The 17519-nt window shown below is 35.7% G+C and overlaps 2 protein-coding genes across 2 annotated transcripts; one reads left to right on the plus strand and one right to left on the minus strand.

Annotated features, from left to right (window-relative positions):
* Window positions 1–1416: 1416 nt before the first annotated feature.
* LOC117615584 (stromal cell-derived factor 2-like protein) lies at window positions 1417–3684 on the minus strand. The gene is made up of 6 exons (XM_034344685.1): window positions 3276–3684; window positions 3059–3199; window positions 2833–2973; window positions 2511–2560; window positions 2292–2421; window positions 1417–1766 (listed from the first exon to the last, which is right to left on the minus strand). Exons 1-6 carry the CDS (start codon window positions 3372–3374, stop codon window positions 1683–1685), a joined length of 645 nt encoding a protein of 214 aa, XP_034200576.1. The 5' UTR covers window positions 3375–3684; the 3' UTR covers window positions 1417–1682.
* Window positions 3685–6938: 3254 nt separating this feature from the next.
* Window positions 6939–15668, plus strand: LOC117625151 (hepatoma-derived growth factor-related protein 2). The gene is made up of 14 exons (XM_034356756.1): window positions 6939–7320; window positions 8932–9135; window positions 9241–9422; window positions 9576–9702; window positions 9789–9986; window positions 10520–10570; window positions 11577–12497; window positions 12594–12704; window positions 12935–13008; window positions 13644–13695; window positions 13865–13951; window positions 14031–14074; window positions 14626–14700; window positions 14775–15668. The coding sequence occupies exons 1-14, from the start codon at window positions 7219–7221 to the stop codon at window positions 15334–15336; spliced, it is 2790 nt and encodes a 929-aa protein (XP_034212647.1). The 5' UTR covers window positions 6939–7218; the 3' UTR covers window positions 15337–15668.
* The last annotated feature ends 1851 nt before the right edge of the window (window positions 15669–17519 follow it).

Here is a 17519-nt window from a genome sequence, read left to right on the forward strand (position 1 = left end):
CTGGCTGAGATTATATGGCCAAAACTGCTATATTGTTGGAGGGTTTCTCTTATAATTTTATAGGCAAACAATTTTGGTGTGTTTTTTTGCAACTACCCAAGTAAGCAAATTAAACCCTTTTTAATATCCCACCAAAGAATAGATGTGTGTAGTACTATTGGTCCATTCAAATTAAACTGATTTTCCCACTTTTAGGTTGATTAAATATTAGTGGGAATCTCTTTTCCAAGTATTAATGTTGAAGGGTTTAAGTCACTATCCACCAAAACTTAACACTTTTTGTTTGTTTGTTTTCTTAATGATTAATGTACGTGCTAACAGTGACAATTATAAATGTTGGGGGGACAATAATATCCACGTTAGCCCCAATGAGATTATGGTAACTTTTAAATGCCTTTGAAGATCAAAATAATTTCCAAGTCAGCAAACACTTGTGTTGTTTGATTTTTGTTACAGTTTTCTCTTTGATTTTTTTTTTTAAAAATCAACTTTCTCTTTTATACCCTGCTTTTCTAAGAACATTTGGAAGAACACACGGAAAAGCCCTAACCGGGAGCCAGTAGCTTCCTTTAGGTCCTTCATGCATGCTCATAGCTAAGCTTTTTCCTCTTTCAGTGAAGGCGTTAAAATAACTAGCCAGGTCTTGACTTGGTTGGGAAAGGAAAGGGAAAAAGAAAGAGGAATCTATGAGTTGGAAAAGGTTAAGAGGATAAAAAGGATATTTAGGCTTTTTCCTCGATCAAGCCACACACAATGATTCGTTCCTATAATGATTCGTTCCTATGCGTCCCCTGCTAGTACTTCATGTCTTCATATGGCAGCCTTATGCAATGCAACCTCACTTTACATGAAGCTTCATTATTCCTAATCAGTTTTTCACATCTCTAATTCTTTATCCGTTTCAGTGAAACTACAGATATTCGGGTCAGATTAATGTTCGTGTTTATGCGAAATCTGATGAATTATCTCTGTTGAGTGAGAAATATGATCAATTAATTCGTATTCAAAGTTGCAAGTTGGACGACACGCTTGCAGCAGAGTTAGGTGCGAGGAAGGACCACTGAAATGGGGGACAATTACCCAAAAGCCGTAGGGGTGCCCCAGCCCAGCAAAGGTCAATTTCTGCACTGGTGGAATGGAATACGACTTGGGATGATAAATGAGTACCCAGTGACTTCAACAATGAGCCCATATCATACTTATGGTTCTGTAAAAAGAAGCCTTCTTCAAGCCTTCCCTTTTGAGCTTTTGAGCTCAACGGGCTTTTGCTTTGAAAGTAAATTGCCCAAATGAGAATACTCATGTGGGCTGGAAATGCATTGCTGTTGATACTCGCATTTCAATTAACAAAGAAATCAACGAAAACTAGTGTTCTGCCCATTGCAGCTTATAGATGGTGTTCATGGACATCTTGAATTGTGTTATCTCACAGTTCATTAATTCAGCTAAAGCTGACCACTTAATCATTGCTTAATCACTAAAACGATAGAGCACAAGATACAGGGGAAAGTTCCAGAGGAAAACAACATTGACAATATCAGATAACATTGTAATCTTAAAACATATCTTCCTTCATTACAACATCTACTACAACTATTATGGGACCAGGTACCAGCCACCAAAAAAATTCCAAAACCCGTATACCTGTTTTTATAGAGTGATTCATCCTAAATTACTAGAATCTACTTGGTTTCACCGACCGGGAGGTACACGCCTTCGGCTGCCAACCAAACATTGTCCGCGCGTTTTTCTCTGACAGCGCAAACCTAGATCATAGTGAAAGGATAATATTTAGCACAACTTCAACAATGATTTATCAAAAAGTTTATCTCCACTACTGTTACATAAATGGGGAAAAAAAAAACAAGTAAAATTGTTTTCCATAGATATGACAGTTATATTTGAAATATCTTTTCTTGCCCAGCTTAACACTAACATTGCAATAACTTATTGTATTGTAAAATTTCTTTGTTAAGCCGCGGAACACACTCAAAGCAATCAAATTCAAGCTATTTAGTTTACAACATGCGGACTTTACAGAATTATTGGAATGTCTAGTACACCACCAAATCAAGAAAATGCGTAAATGTAAAATCCAGAGATAGGTGTAAAAGTAAAACAAATCATTAAGAGTATAGGGCATAATCAGTCATAAGCACCGTTATTAACAATCCAGACTCAATGCACCAACAGAAACCACTAAAAAACCGCAAGTGACCAACGAACTTAGAAATTTCATTTTCATTTTCATTTACTGGTGGAGATATGGAGTTTAGTTTCATTATTCTTACCTCCTGCTGTCCCCCGGCAATGCGGGTGTACTTCTTGTCATGACTATGTAGATAAACACCTGTGTCGACATGCTGAATTCGAACCCTTTGATCCTGCTTCCAGGTCTTCCCACTCCCTTCAATCATAACCCTACAAAATACCACACCAACCCAATTCATGAGCAATGAAGATGAAAAATACAGTCTAATCTCCTATGAACAAATCAATTCGCTTCTCACCTCCAGTGATCGCCAGTATCAGATTCAGATTCTCCCCCAAAGCAGCTCACCTACACCGAATGGATTATGCAAGTAATTTCAGACGTAATAATGGCCCGACACTTGATTATACAAAAGGAAACAGATTCAAACTGTCTACAAATAATATTGGAAAAGCCATATACAAAATCAGGTCGCAAAGATTCTAATATTCAGTGGGTCACCAATTCATAATTACAAGTAAGCCCGACAAACACAAGTACAAGCATACAAAACAAAAATAAATAATGCTTGACCAATGACCATTACGAAAGGTTGGTAAGAAAAAGAAGAGTTTTGAAACCTCTTGGTTGCCAGTTATGGGGGAGGCGTGCAAATGGCTGTGCAGCCATTTCCTAGTCTTCATGTGCTGCAACCTGATAATTGTCCCACTTGGAATGCTATCACCTTGCTTGGCAGCTGTTTCGAGCTCAGGTCTAACAATCTGCAAACGAAAACCCAGTTCAGTAACTGTAACCAAACCACACCCAAGAAACAGAGACGAGGAGAAACAGAAGAGAACACCATACCCAGTAGCTATTTGCATCGTCAACGTTGGGAAAACCAGTGACAGACTGCTGACCACTACCGGAACCATACGGCACGTCGTGGGAATGCAGGCGAAACTTGGTCTTCTCGTGCATCAGCTTCAGCACAGTCCCGTACGTCACCTGCCCAATCGCAATTCAATTATACAAAATTCCCAAAACATATCAAATCAAATAGGAAATGGAGGTGGATATGAACCTCGACGCCCTCGGAGGTAGAAGCGGAAGCAGCGTAGCCTGTATCGAGATCGAGGCCGAAGATGAGGAACAGAGCAAGGCAGAAGAAACCCATCGCCATAACAAAGAGTAATGCTATGAACCAGTTCTGTTGCCAGAAGGGAAACTCAGGCTCCGAAGCCCGCCTGGGTACTGTGACTCGCCCCACGACCCGACCCGGCTCTGTGGAAGACGACGGAGCAGAAGAGTTGGAGGGTTTTCTTCGACTCAAACTCGGCGAACCTGAAGAAGCCACGGTGAGACTCCCTACAAAAGGGAACTGGAAATCTGGATTTGGGATTTGGAAATGTGAATTTAGGGATTTGGCCTTTTGGGGTTTCGGTCTGTGACTGTGACTCTTTCTCTCTCTGCCTGTAATTTGTGAATGTACGAGTCTTTTTTCTTGTTGGAGAGCGCTGCTGTTGTGACATGGGATCAGCGAATGGGAGCGTGACACGTTGGCATTGTATTGACATGGAAGGTTGTTACTGGACGTATGACGTAAAACCGCGTTGCGGCCCAAAAGGTTCGGATTCTTGAGGAAGCCAGTGAAATAAGATTGATACAAGCATAATTGGGCTTATTAATGGGCCGGCTTCGACCCAATCCCATTAATCGGTGCTCGCAAGGCAGTAGCCGCTGTTTTGCAGTCACACATGAGTGGTTTTCAGTCGTTGATGTGTGTTCACACATGAATAGTTTGTTAAAAATACCCTTTGAACAAATTTTATTGATTTATGACATATAAAAATTTATGAAAAATAATTCCCCATTCTTATTGGTCAAACAAACCTCCTCTTCGGCCGGAGGTAAGTACCGCTCACCGATCCCTCCAAGTTCTCCCTTTTTCCATATTACTCGACAAGCACAACTAAAAACTTAAAATATATATATATATATATAGTTACCAAAAGGCTAAAATTTTAAAATTTCCCCCAACCCACCATGACACACTATCATAAATGCAACATGACTGGATTCATGGTCAACTAATTTTAGTTGAATTGACGACTAATCAACCAACTATTTTTTCTCTAAATCCTCGTAATATAATAGGAAAGAAAAATCCATTAAAATCTTCCTTCCTTATATAATGTGTGTTGTTCCATATGCATGGTCCAATTTTATAAAAGAATATCGATATAAATATAGTTTACATCAATTGGCCAATGTAATCATTGGTGGACTCAAAATTTTTTTAGCGGATGTGTAATATCGACTAAGTATGAAAAATAGTTTTTCGGAATAATCATTTTCTCAAGATAATTTTTGGCGGCTTTTATTCCTTATGCGCCTTAATAGGTCCACCACTGAATGTAATGTACCCGATTATGTAAACTAGAGTTTGATATTTTTTTTTACGAACGTTAGAGTAGTGTAAACTATCAACTTGCACAAAAAATCGCTTATAAATATTTTTGTAATAAAAAAAGTTTCCATAATTAATATATATTAGAAAAAGAAAAGAAAAGGAAGGTATTTAAAAGGCAGTTACTTACTTGTCCATCCTCCCCGGTCCTCCTAAATTACACCATCCTTTTTTATTACTTTCATTCCTGTTTTTTTCCCGCTTAAAATTTGAGAGATTTTCTGTACTTTTTTTTTGGTCCCAAAGAAAGCCTTTCTTTACTTGAATTTGCCTAATATGATAAGATCCCATGGCCTGTGGATACCAAAGGAATATTATCTTTATTTTATACTTATGGATTAAAAAAAATTACCAAATGCATTTTAATAATGACAATTAAATCACAAGTCATTTTATACGATGCTTAGTGCATATTTGGCATTACTTATTTAGAGTGATAAATGATTTTTATTTATTTTTTGGTAAGCCCAGCGTATTTGGTAAACTATGATAAAATCACATATTGTTAAAAATTGCTGTGAGAGAAAGCTATAAAGGAAAACAACTAATGAGATGCTTTTATTTTCTGATTATGCAGGAATCAGTTTCAAAGAGGCGCTGAGTTTAATGAAATTTACAAACTTCCGAGAATACCCCAATCTATTTCACACACTCTTTTCTATTCGTGCTTCTTCATGCCATATTTTTCACAGAGATTCTCGTTCTCTTGAATATCTTCTATTCTTCCTATTATTTTTTGAGATATTTAGTCGTATACCCATTTTTATTACTAAAATTATAAATAAACTCTACACCATTTAATTTTTATAAACAAACCTTAAAAAAACCCAAAAAATGACAGCTAGATCTATTGAATTGAATTTTGATTATTAAATTGCTTTGATGCCCTATTGAGTGTTTTAGGCTTTTTTATGAGGTTTTTGGGTTGGGTTTGTTTTAAGAAATCAATGGCAGTTTTATAATTTAAAAGAAGTTAAAAGTCTTTTTGTTATATTGTAAATGGGCTTTGAGTGTGTTTCTAAAGTCCATTTCATATATAGTTTATTATATATATATATATATATAATTTGGACTCCTATGTTTGGTATAATAGTGAATCTCCCTTATTTTTTCTTATTAAATCAATTGAAGTACACTCTTGAGAAGCCATAAGGCTCAGGTTCAATTATGTTTATTTCTTCTCAATTAAAGCACACTCTTGCTCTTTAATTTATAGGGTTTTAACTATAAATTTCATTATTCACTCTCTCTTTAATTTATAGGGTTTTAACAACAAATTTCATTATTCACTCTCTGTTTAATTTATAAGGTTTTAACTTAAATAGTTTTTTATACTGATTTTTATTTGTATTTTTTTTTTCTGTTCATGTTTTTGTTTCTTTGGTTCTTTGACAGAATATTTATTATTAATGGAATATATTGATTTAACTTGAAACATTAGTTTAGAGCATTTGGATACAAATATTTAATTTTCAACATAGTACTTTATTTAATTTATAATTAAAATAATTTTTAGGGTGTGATGAAAATATATTTAATACCAAAAAAAAAAAAAAATTTGAAAGTGAAAGTGTTTTCCCTTTTATCAAACACTTTAACAAAAAAGTCATTTCAACATAATGCCATTTTTAGTCATTATACATAACTCACAACATTTTCACACCAAAAATTACCAAATACTTAGAAACTGATTATTGTATCAACATCACTTTTAACAAAAAATATATCAAACGTAAAACTACTCTATATCAAACGTAAAACTACTCTAACAACAAATCTAATAACAATTATTTTCATAGCACATCAATACTAAATTGGCCTTTAAACTCATCATATATCTAGCTCCGTATATATATATATATATTTTAATTCCTTTTACGATATAAAATCACTATACATATTTTATTATACAAAATCACTATACATATTTTATTATACAAAATCACTATACGTATTTTATTATACAAATACACAGACAGCACGGGAAGACTGGAGACTCTAGACATTTATTCAGTTTTGGGGGAAGGAAAAAAAAAAAAAAAAGTCTTCCCAAGAAAAGGGAAAAGCAGCGATAAATCTAGTCGTTGAAGGACCCCTAGGTGGGCCCCACCAAGAAGATCCAAAGGCGGATTTGAAATCTCAAATTGAACTCCAATTCACAATCCCGCGGATTCCGAGCCAAGCTTCGCTGGATTCTCTTTTTAAGGGCAGAAAATAAAATTTTATTTATTTAACACAAACAACGACTGAGGCTCGGAGAGTGGGATGGGATGAGAGAGAGAGAGACGGTATAAAAAAGAAAAAATATAAACGTGATCGAGCGAGTGAATGAACGACATAAATAATTTTTATATGCAAAAACAATATCGAAAACTCTCATTCACTTTCTCTCTCTAAAAAGAAAGAAGGGGAAAACCCTAACTTTCTCTCTCCTAAACTTTTCCGATCGCTCTCTCGCATCGATTCGTGTGGTTCTAGGCCTTCAATGGTGTGAAATTAGGGCTAGAGCTGCGGGATTGTCAAGGATCTAAAGCAAGAAATAGGAAAGCGCGCAACAATGGCGTCGGCGGACAAGGAGCTCGAAGCCCAGCTTACGGAAGCTGGGAATCAGCTCTTGGAACCTCCGTCTTCCGTCGAAGACCTCCTTCCTCTTCTCGACGTAAGCCCCAATTCCCTTTCGAATGGTTATGGTGTTCTATTTCGTTTTCTTTTCGAACGGTGAAGTTTGTGCCTTTCAGTGGTTTTTGTTCCTTGGTTAATTTCGCGTTTTTATTTTATTATACTCCTTTCTGTGTGGTTAGTTGTCAATTTAGTGAAATGAGTTTCGAATTTTATTGTTATGAAAGCTTCTGATGTGGGAATTAAGAGGTTTTATACAATTTCCACGGTTTTATTTTTTGACGATCCGTTCTAAAGTCTTATTCCCATTTTAATCTTGCGCTGCATGTTCATGTGATTGGTATTGCTTGTATTATCGGTTATTCTTCACCTCTTTAAGCTTTAAGCACGAACAATACTTTCATATGCCATGCATGAAGTCCTAGGTAGCCTTTCTATGCCGTAATGTTGTGTTTTCATGAGGTTGAGGACGAGGGGTTTGAGTCTCTAGCTCACTTTCCTTTCAGGCTTTCTAGTATTTTACTCTTTTTGTCCCTCAGTGTGAACATAACACAGGTCTAAAAGCGGTACGTTAACGTCAATTATGCCTAGCCAAAGTAAAAGTAAATGATGCATATTTTTGTGGTTTCCTGCACAGTGGGATGATAATATGGTTTATGCATTTAATGTAATACCAATTAAGTTTTAATTTTTAAGAATGATGAAGGTTTTAGATAATTTTAAGGTTAGTTTTTATCATATACAGCAAAGGAAATACAAATTATCTTATGAAGATACTTGTCTAAGAAATCAAATTGAAGGCCGATCATTTCAAGTTTCATTTAATGCTCAGGAAAGTCACTTCGTTTTGGATATTTGTCCTATGCTTGTCCCTAGTAGATATTTGGAAAGAATGTAATGTAAATATTTTTGGTTACTTTGCATTACACTTTCCTGAAAAGGAGCTTGTATTAATTGAGGTTTGCATTGCTGTTCATTTCTCCCTGTATGCATCATGTTTTCTATGTGAATTTATTATTGGTACCTTTCTTAAAATGAAGGCCAGTTATTTGTTGTTATTTCTTTTAAAGTTTGTTACTGTTGTATATTCTTTCTTTCCAGGTTCCGGTTAATGTAATTTTCATAGAAACTTGTCGATGTTGTTAAATTTTACTTTCTCTGGTTTCAGATCAAGTTAATTTAATGTTTTTGAACATATTTGGCTTAGGTGGAAGAATAACATTCTTCTCGTTTCGGTGGTGTTTAATTCTTGTCTCTTTGGTTTCAATTGGTTTTATTTGCCTTTTTTATCCTTCCATTGAAGGAGAACCTTATTTTTGTCGTTGATGAGTTGTTCCAGGCTCAACAACCAACATTAATACATGATACATGATTGTCTTCTGAATCCCATATGTAGGATTTGGGTCTCAAAGGCTTATAAAGTGTAGTGAAAAACCGGGAGAGTAGTCATGTCACTTGAAATCTTCACCACTCTTAACCTCGTAATGAAGGGCACTACACATCTTAACTGTCATCAATGAATGGTTATTGCCCTTAGTTTCAAAAAATTTGCAATGGGAGAATTAAATATTATTGATTTAATTTGTTGTTCTCAAGGTCACTAGCTTTGGCTAATATTTTGTTTTTTGTTTTTTTTTCCTGGTGATGTTAGAGTGTCGAGAGTTGTCTATCAAAGGTAGAGCAATCACCTACCAAGTCAATGCAAACTGCACTTTCTCCGTCACAGAAAGCATTGGTTGCTGAACAGCTTTTAAGGCATTCAGATCCTGATGTCAAAGTTGCTGTTGCATCTTGCATCAGTGAGATAACAAGAATAACTGCACCTGATGCACCTTATGATGATGACCAAATGAAGGTACCTGGGATTGATCTAGGTCATACTGATTCTTCATCTGTCTTGTGTACACATATTCCATAGTTTAAAGAAAATTTAAACTTCTTAAATTGTATATGCATGCAGGAGGTCTTTCAGCTTATCGTATCTTCATTTGAGAATCTATATGACAAGTCCAGCCGATCATATGCAAAGAGGACTTCGATTCTTGAAACTGTTGCTAAGGTCCGGTCATGTGTGGTGATGTTGGATCTTGAATGTGATGCATTGATTCTTGAAATGTTCCAGCATTTCCTTAAGTCAATAAGGTACAAAGTCTTAAGTTGAGTTCTTGTCATTACTTTATGTGTGTATATATATACTTTCAGGAATGTTTGCTTCCACTTGTGGAGTAAGACTTGTAAGCTGATACGTTGTTGAAAACTGAACCTTATTATATATTTGGCTCTTAATGTTTTCAGGGACTATCACCCAGAAAATGTTTTCTCATCCATGGAGACGATTATGACTCTTGTTTTAGAAGAAAGTGAGGATATTTCTCTTGAGCTAATATCTCCCTTATTAGATAGTGTGAAAAATGACAATGAGGTAAGTCATTTTTTTTTATTGACAATTAGTACTTTCTACTTCCTGTTTTATTTTTTAATTTGCTAATTATATTTTTTTTCCTCCAGGATATATTACCAATTGCAAGGAAGTTGGGGGAGAGAGTACTTGAAAGCTGTGCTACTAAACTTAAGCCTTACATGATAGAGCAAGTCAAATGCTTGGGCATTGCTTTAGATGATTATAGTAAAGTTGTAGCCTCGATATGCCAAGAGGCAGCTGGTGATGATGAGCCAAACGAAGGTTTTGATGCTGATGAAAATGTGGTAAGATCTTCATATTATTAAGACATTGATGTTCATTCTTTTATTGAGAGAGAGTCTGGAGATTTGGGAGGAAATGTATGTATTGATATTATTTCTCTTTAACAAGTGAGAGCGAGAGTGGTTTTTGAAAATTGAAGAGTTTAGGGTAACCCATAGATGCATGGGCCTGGCCCCTTTGGTGTTTTGGACGGTGGGTACATTTTTTTCTTTGGTGTTTCTGAGAAAAATGAATAGCTAATAACAATTAGTTGACAACTCTAGTTTGATCGCTGGTTTGATTTTTTACCCTTAATCCTTTGGTAGCTTGTCCAAGAACATTGATGATTATCTAAGATGCCACAGCATGCTTGTTTGTTTGTTTTTTTTTTTCCCTCCTCTTAGGGTAGGGGTGGTTTGGTGTGACACGAGGGTTTCTTGTGCCCGTTGTTTCATGCCCAAGGTCAAACAGCCTGTTATTGGCCGATGATGTCTTTGTATTGATATTTGTCTTTGTGAATCAAGTCAGCAATTTGTATTAACCATTGATACTTCAGGCTGCTGAGGACAAGTCAGCAATTAGGGAATCTTCTGATGAGGCTGCCCAGGTGAGTTGTGTCTTCTTCTGTCAACTCCTTCCTTTATAAATATTTATTTACTTTGCGCTTCTATTTATTTATACACATTAATTTTAGGGTTTTCAGCCATTTTACACCCTCAACTATCACCCTAATCAAACTTAACCCCCTAAACTAAAAAATCAGCCAATTTCGCACTCCAACTCATTGGAACATCCAATTTAGCCTGTCAAAATTTTCAAATTTGATCAATTTTTCCATCCTAAAAGTCATGTGACTTACTATTTAAGTTTTTTTAATTTTATAAATATCATTAAAAACCAAAATATTTTTATAAAATAAATATAATAAAAGAAATGATACACGGATCTGAAACAACAATCACAACATGACTGAACCATTGTCACTGAGGAAGACCTATAACTCTACTCACTTTGTAGAATTGCATTTTTGGCCTTCCATATCTTTAAGTGCCAGCATATGATAGTTCTCTCTCTCTCTCTCTCTCTCTCTCTCTCTCTCTCTCCTTAGGCCCAACTGCATCTGCTCTTTCCTTAATTAAAACTCCAAGTGTTCCAGGTCTTCAAAATGGTTTGGTTCTGCACCATTGTCACAAGATATTTGAGAGTTCATTGGGTTTTGGGTCTTCAAAAGGTTCCTTATTTCAGTCTCACTCTAAGTTCCCTTATCGATCTTCGGCCTCATTCACAAGAAGGGGTTGAGTTGTGGCAGATGGTAGGATGGGGCTGTGGGGAAGAGGGTGGGCCTGTGGTTGGCTGGTTATTTTATTTTATTATTTTGGCTTTGGTTTTATATGTTTGACTTTTTATTTTACTCGAAATTACAAATTTACTCTTATTATTAACGGAAATTTGGAAGAAATTCGAAAAACTTAACAGGAAGGGCTAAATTGGCTGACTTTTTAGTTCGGGGGGTTAAGTTTGATTAGGGTGAGAGTTGAGGTTGGAAAACCACACTTACGCTTAATATTTTGGATTGAAATGGGTTATTTTACTTGTTCTCTTTGTCTTTCCAGGTGGATAAAGGGAAGGCTGAAGCAGCAGTTTCTCCTGACCAAGTTGATCCTGCTATTGACAAATCCTCGCAGTTAGTTATGAACAATGGTAATACAGAGACTGGAGAAGATGACTCTTTTGCTGAGTCAAATGCCTTAAAGAAGCAGGAGGAGGGTGACGATACTGAGGATCAGAAAGATCCAAATGCATCAAGTAATGCTGAACCTGATAGTTTGGAGACTCAGAAAGCTGTTGATGCAGAACAAATTCCAGAACAAGCTATGAAGGAAAAGGCAGGGGATTATAATTTGTCAACAAATTCAACAGAACCTTCAGAAAATCGAGAAGTTGATAATGAGGAAGATACTGAGACACAACCTGACCATAAAAGTGTCACAGAAGATGTTCCGAGTTCACCTCATGAGGCTCCTTCTGAGGAGGCAGCTGTGCCATCAGAAAAGGAAAAAGGATCTGATGTTAACCTCTCTTCAAAGGCATTGGAGAAGGAATCTGCTGTTGTTGCTTCTCGGGCCGCAAGTGAGAGCCTTCCTGATGAAAGTCGTTCCAAAAAGGCTGGACGGAACAAGAAGAAAGATAGTTCCAATAAAGGGGCTGCAGCATTTGCAGATGATGAACCCATTAAGGCAACTGATGGGACAAGTGATTCAGAATTAAAACCAAGTAGACGCACGGGGAAAAGGGGGTCTGGTGGTATTTCTAATGAGAATAAAAATCCAATTGTCGTGGATGCATCTAGAAAGGAAAGTGGCACCACAAGTGATTCAGAGGCAAACCAGAAATCAGCTAAGAAGGTAGATGGAAGCACTAAAACAGATGATGGTTCCTCTATAAAGCAACCAGAAGATAAGAAAAGGCGTGGTCGTGGAAAAGTTACTCCTGGAAAGGATGCAACAAAATCTTCATCTAAAGATGATGACAAAGTACTTTCTTATTGACCTTGCAGTTATGCCTTTGATATTTTTTCATTGATTTCTGTTGTTAAATACATTTTAAACAAAATAACTGCTGTTATTTAGGAGATGATGTCAACACCTAAGACGGCCACAAAATCAACCAAGGATGAACCTCCCCTGGAGGAGACTCCTAAGACAAATTCAAAGAGGAAGCGTGCTTCAGGAAAAGAGAAGGTATACATGCTTTAGTCTATTTTGTTGCAATTTGTATGTTTTGTCCAATTTCTTTTTTAGTGTTCTTAGTCCTTTATCCCATCAATTGCTGTCAGCCTTCTATATTTTAGGTTTTTTCAAGTGTCTATACAGTTCAAGTAATCATGCTTGTATTCAACACTTTAAGTTTGCTTAAAGACTCATTTGATTTTGCTTATGCATGAAGTCTTACTGGTTTATTACCTTTTCAGGGATCTGGTGCCAAAGATTTTGGTGAGGATGTGGTTGGTTCAAAGATTCAAGTTTGGTGGCCAAAAGATCGTAGGTAAGTGCTGACCTTGGGTTCAATGTTTTCTCAATATTTCTCTTATGCAATGCAGGAGTTTGCACATAACTGTTTGTTCAATATTTTCTCAATATTTTTATGTTGTTATTATATCTCAACCTATATGGGCACGACGTATATTAGCTTTCAATTTCAGTATCCACTATACTATATGCAATTTGTAATGTTTAAGAAGTGCTACTATATTTTCGTCTTATTTCTGTAGTGATTATGATTCCAAACAACTTAAAATTGTACTATGTTTTTGCTATACATTTATTGTTCTGCACTTAAAGTAGTGTTACTTGGTGTAAGTAGAAATGTCTCATAAATGCAGTGCCTTTGTTGCAGCCTTTTAGGGTGTTTTGAAGGTCCACATATAAAAGTCTACTAGGTTGTTCAATAGAGTTCTGCATTAGCAACTTTTTGATGACTCCTGCTTTGTTTTTCTCCTGTCTTTTTTTTTGGGTTATCCTTTAAAAAAAAAGTTTTCATGGGGGTGGGGACAGATTGTTTCCTGCTGAATTTTCCTTTTAAATAGGATTCTTATAGAAGAACTAGATTAAGGAATTTCTTTGTGGTTTTAAATTTTGAAGTTTTAGTTTGTGTATAATATCTTATTTATAATTTTACAGGTATTATAAAGGTGTTGTTGATTCTTTTGATCCTGCTAAAAAGAAGCATAAGGTGAGATGCTAACTATGAAAGTCTCAATTTTTTTTAATAGATTTTGTGTACACTATATTCTCTCGTATTTAGTTGAATTGATCACAAACTTTTCATTTTAATGTTATTATTGTCTAAAAATGAAACCTGATATTACTCAATTCTTTGTACTCTTGCCATTCTTGCACAGGTGTTGTATATTGATGGTGATCAAGAAGTACTAAATCTTAAAAAAGAGAAGTGGGAGTATATAGAAGGTGATTTTGGCTCAGACGAGGTTGGTAACTGACATATTCTATTTGCTAGTTTTCATCTTTACTTGCTTAAGTTGTGCACTGAGATATTTTTGTTTACAGGAGCAAGAAACTGATCAATCAAGTCATGATGCCTCTTCTGAAGTGTATGTATTTTTCACTTCTGATATGTACTATATAGTTTAGAACTTAACATTTTTAGTCTTTAAGCTTCAGATTTTAAAGCTATATTCTGCATCATACCATAGATTGAATGTGACATCCAGATATTCTGATTCTGTTGAATGTCACCCTTGTGTACTAAATTTGTTCTCGTGTCATTGACTTGACTTGACTTGTCTTGAAAATTGTGCTATGTTGATGAAACTTTTAATGTTTTTCTGTTTTGCTTATTGAGTCAGTATTTCAGTCTAACGTGTCTAGCAATGGGCACCTAGATTCTTCTTGAAGATGGATGATTCAGATAAACAACCCTCAACATTGCTGCCTGGAGTCTACCTCCTAAATCATAAACTTAAACCTGAGAATCTGTTGCTGTATATTTCTATGTTTTAAGGTTTAGGATCTAACATAAAGTCCTCAATATCAAGTTTCGATTCCTGATCTTTCTGTTATATTTTGCTTTATATATTTGGCAAGTGTTTGTTTTATGGAAATTGTGGTGATGTCCTCCTTGATTGTCTGTTGTCATAACCAGGCCTCTGAAGAGGAAAGTGAAAATAAATGCTGAAGAGGCAACTAAGGCAGAAAAGATGGATATCTCACCCAAATTGTGAGTGCAATTTTGTGTTAATAAAAATTAATGTCATTATTTCTGTAAATTTCTAAATGAAGTCAATTTTCTAGGGGTGGAGCTTCCTCTGGCAGATCAAAAGGTGGAGCTACTAAATTTGGTCGTAAATCGAGAGAAGGCAGTAAAGCTGATAGCAAATCCAAAGGTACTGTTGGAAAATCAGATGATGAGCATATTGGAAAATTGAAGGATCACACCCTAAAAAGTAGTGGTAAATCAGTTGATGTTGTTCAGAAGACATCCAGCAAATCGAAGAACAATGATAGCCAGACACCTAAAAGTACCAAATCCAAGGAAGATGACAGCAGCACACATAGGGCTTCCACCAAATCGAAGCAAGACACACAGAAGGCTGGAAAGTCAAATCAGGGCACACCAAAGACTGCTTCCATTTCCAAGGGTAAATCCTCTGCAAGTGGTGGCAAAGCAAATGCCAACGGGGTGGGCAGGGTGAAATCTGGTTCGAAGGCGAAAGACAGTGAGGACATCAAGGAAAGCTCCAGCGATTCTGAGAAAGCAACAGAAAGTACAAAGAGGAAGTCGCCAACTTTATCCAAGGCACAGGGAAGTGAGACCAAGTCTGGTAAGAAGCGACGGAGAGGAACCAAGAGTTAATCATCATCTATCTAGTCTCTCTTGTGACCGTGCATTAGTTTATATCTTAATTGTCGTCGTTGTCGGCATGATTCCCAGATTTGTGGCTAGAATTGTTTGATAGCCTAGCGTATGTTGGTTGTAGGGGTAACCTTAGTTTTCTTTGATGTATCTATGTTCTAGATGGAATTAATTGTTGTTTATTTTGGAGGCAAGAGTAGAGAACCACTTTCGGGGGTTTAGGTTTGTTGGAGAAGATGTTTTTAATAGATAATGTCATAGATTATTAACGAACTTGCTGCCAGATCCATCGTATAATTTAATATTATCTCAAACTCTTGTTAGCGAGCCAAGTAGTGGCTATACTTGAATGTTGTTCTGAGATTTATTAACAAGCCATCTCCCCGTTAGAAATAGAATAAAATTATTCATTCTTTGTGTAACTTTGGTTTGTTTGCTGACCGTAGATCTTATTATCAACCATCTGCATCCATCGTCTCCCACTAGTCTGTAATGCAAACGTTATTATTATTACTAAGTTAAATAAATAATAGTGATATGTCACTCTAATTCAGTCAATTAATCCCTTATTAATGTCCGATCAAATATCAAAAAGATGATGGGCTGGACTTGAGCCTTCGCTTGAAATGTTGTAGCCCAAGTTCAGATTTGATGAATATAACGCTGGTGAGGCTGAGGGAGCATAAATAATAATAGGGGAAATTGTCATTTAGTAATTTAATATGTATAAAATTAATCTCTATTAAAAAATCATTTGTTTTTGTTTTTTTTTCAAAATTTTTTTAAAATGGGAGATAAGTATACCTGACTAGCTGAGTCATAGCTTCTTTACATAAATATGAACATAAATTCAGTAATATATAAAAAATATATATGTTGAAAGGGAAGGAAGACCTAATGAACCTACAATATATATCCAATTATTATATATTGTAGGTTTGGGCTTTTCATGCTCTACCAAAATCATAAGTTAACACTACATTTTTTTGAAGTAAACAAAATCTAACAAACCCTCCTTTTTTGGTGTCGTCCAATTTATATTTTAATTAAGGATTTGACCTTTCGTGCTCCACCTTAAACAACCACAAAAGCTGAAATTGACTTGAATATTTTTCAAGCCGATAGAGACTTTGTATCTTCTAGTGCTGAAAACGACCTCTTTTGGCCTTTGCTTATACATTTTCTCAACAATTCTCTATAGTCTACACTACAATATTAGACTAGAGATTCCTTATTTTACATTTTTCTAGTTTACAACAGCTACTCCGTAACTGATTATATATAAATATGTGTTTATCTCTTTTATCACCCAACGAAGATGATCGAGATATAAGTTTTTTCAGTCAAAGTTGACATAAATCATATATATGTACTGTTTGCCCATTATATATCAAATTTGTGTAACTTGGGCATTCAATTTCTCAATAGGTCACACTCTCATATTCTGGATGTCCTAATTGGATATACATTATTGTTTGGGCTGGGGAACCCTTAAAACTTTTGTGATTAGTGTAAAGATAACCCCACATGCGCACAACATCTATAGTCATCTACTTGTCCCCCACTGAGGTAGTTTTATGAAATTAGTGGCTTGCAAATTGTTGGTGGTTGTTGAAACTTAATTTCCCAAATCCCTTTGGCTATGCTTGCCTTTATTTTATTTTATTTTATATTGTATATTGCATTGTGGCGCTTCTGCCTGCACCCTACAATGGTCAAATATTACTGCAAAGTTGCAATTTCCTGTCATGTATCAATCTTTAAAGAAAGGGCCACAAACATTTGGAGATACGGTTCATGTATCAAAAGTGAGACTTTCCTTTTGTCATCTAGCCAAACCCAGTTTTCTTCTCTATCTAAATGCTGATGGAGATCACTGTGAATGCAGCTCCTGGTCAAAAGGAAAATAGAGAGCATACAGAAAGGCAGAATTGTTTTACACACACACGCACACATACACACAAGTCAATCCTCCTCCTGAACTAGCCTTTTAAAACTTGGTAATCTTTTTTATACGTTTTCTCAACTTGATATTATTTAACTTGCAAGTGCGTCTGCATTAATGTCAAGACTGCAATAATGACAGATAGAAAGATAATAACTCGAGTCTATTGCTACGTATAGCTACCAAAACGTTTGATTTCTATACATCATACATACGTGTACAAAATCCTATTCATAAA

This window comes from Prunus dulcis, chromosome 1 (assembly GCF_902201215.1).
Source record: "Prunus dulcis chromosome 1, ALMONDv2, whole genome shotgun sequence".
NCBI classification, from domain to species: Eukaryota; Viridiplantae; Streptophyta; class Magnoliopsida; order Rosales; family Rosaceae; genus Prunus; species Prunus dulcis.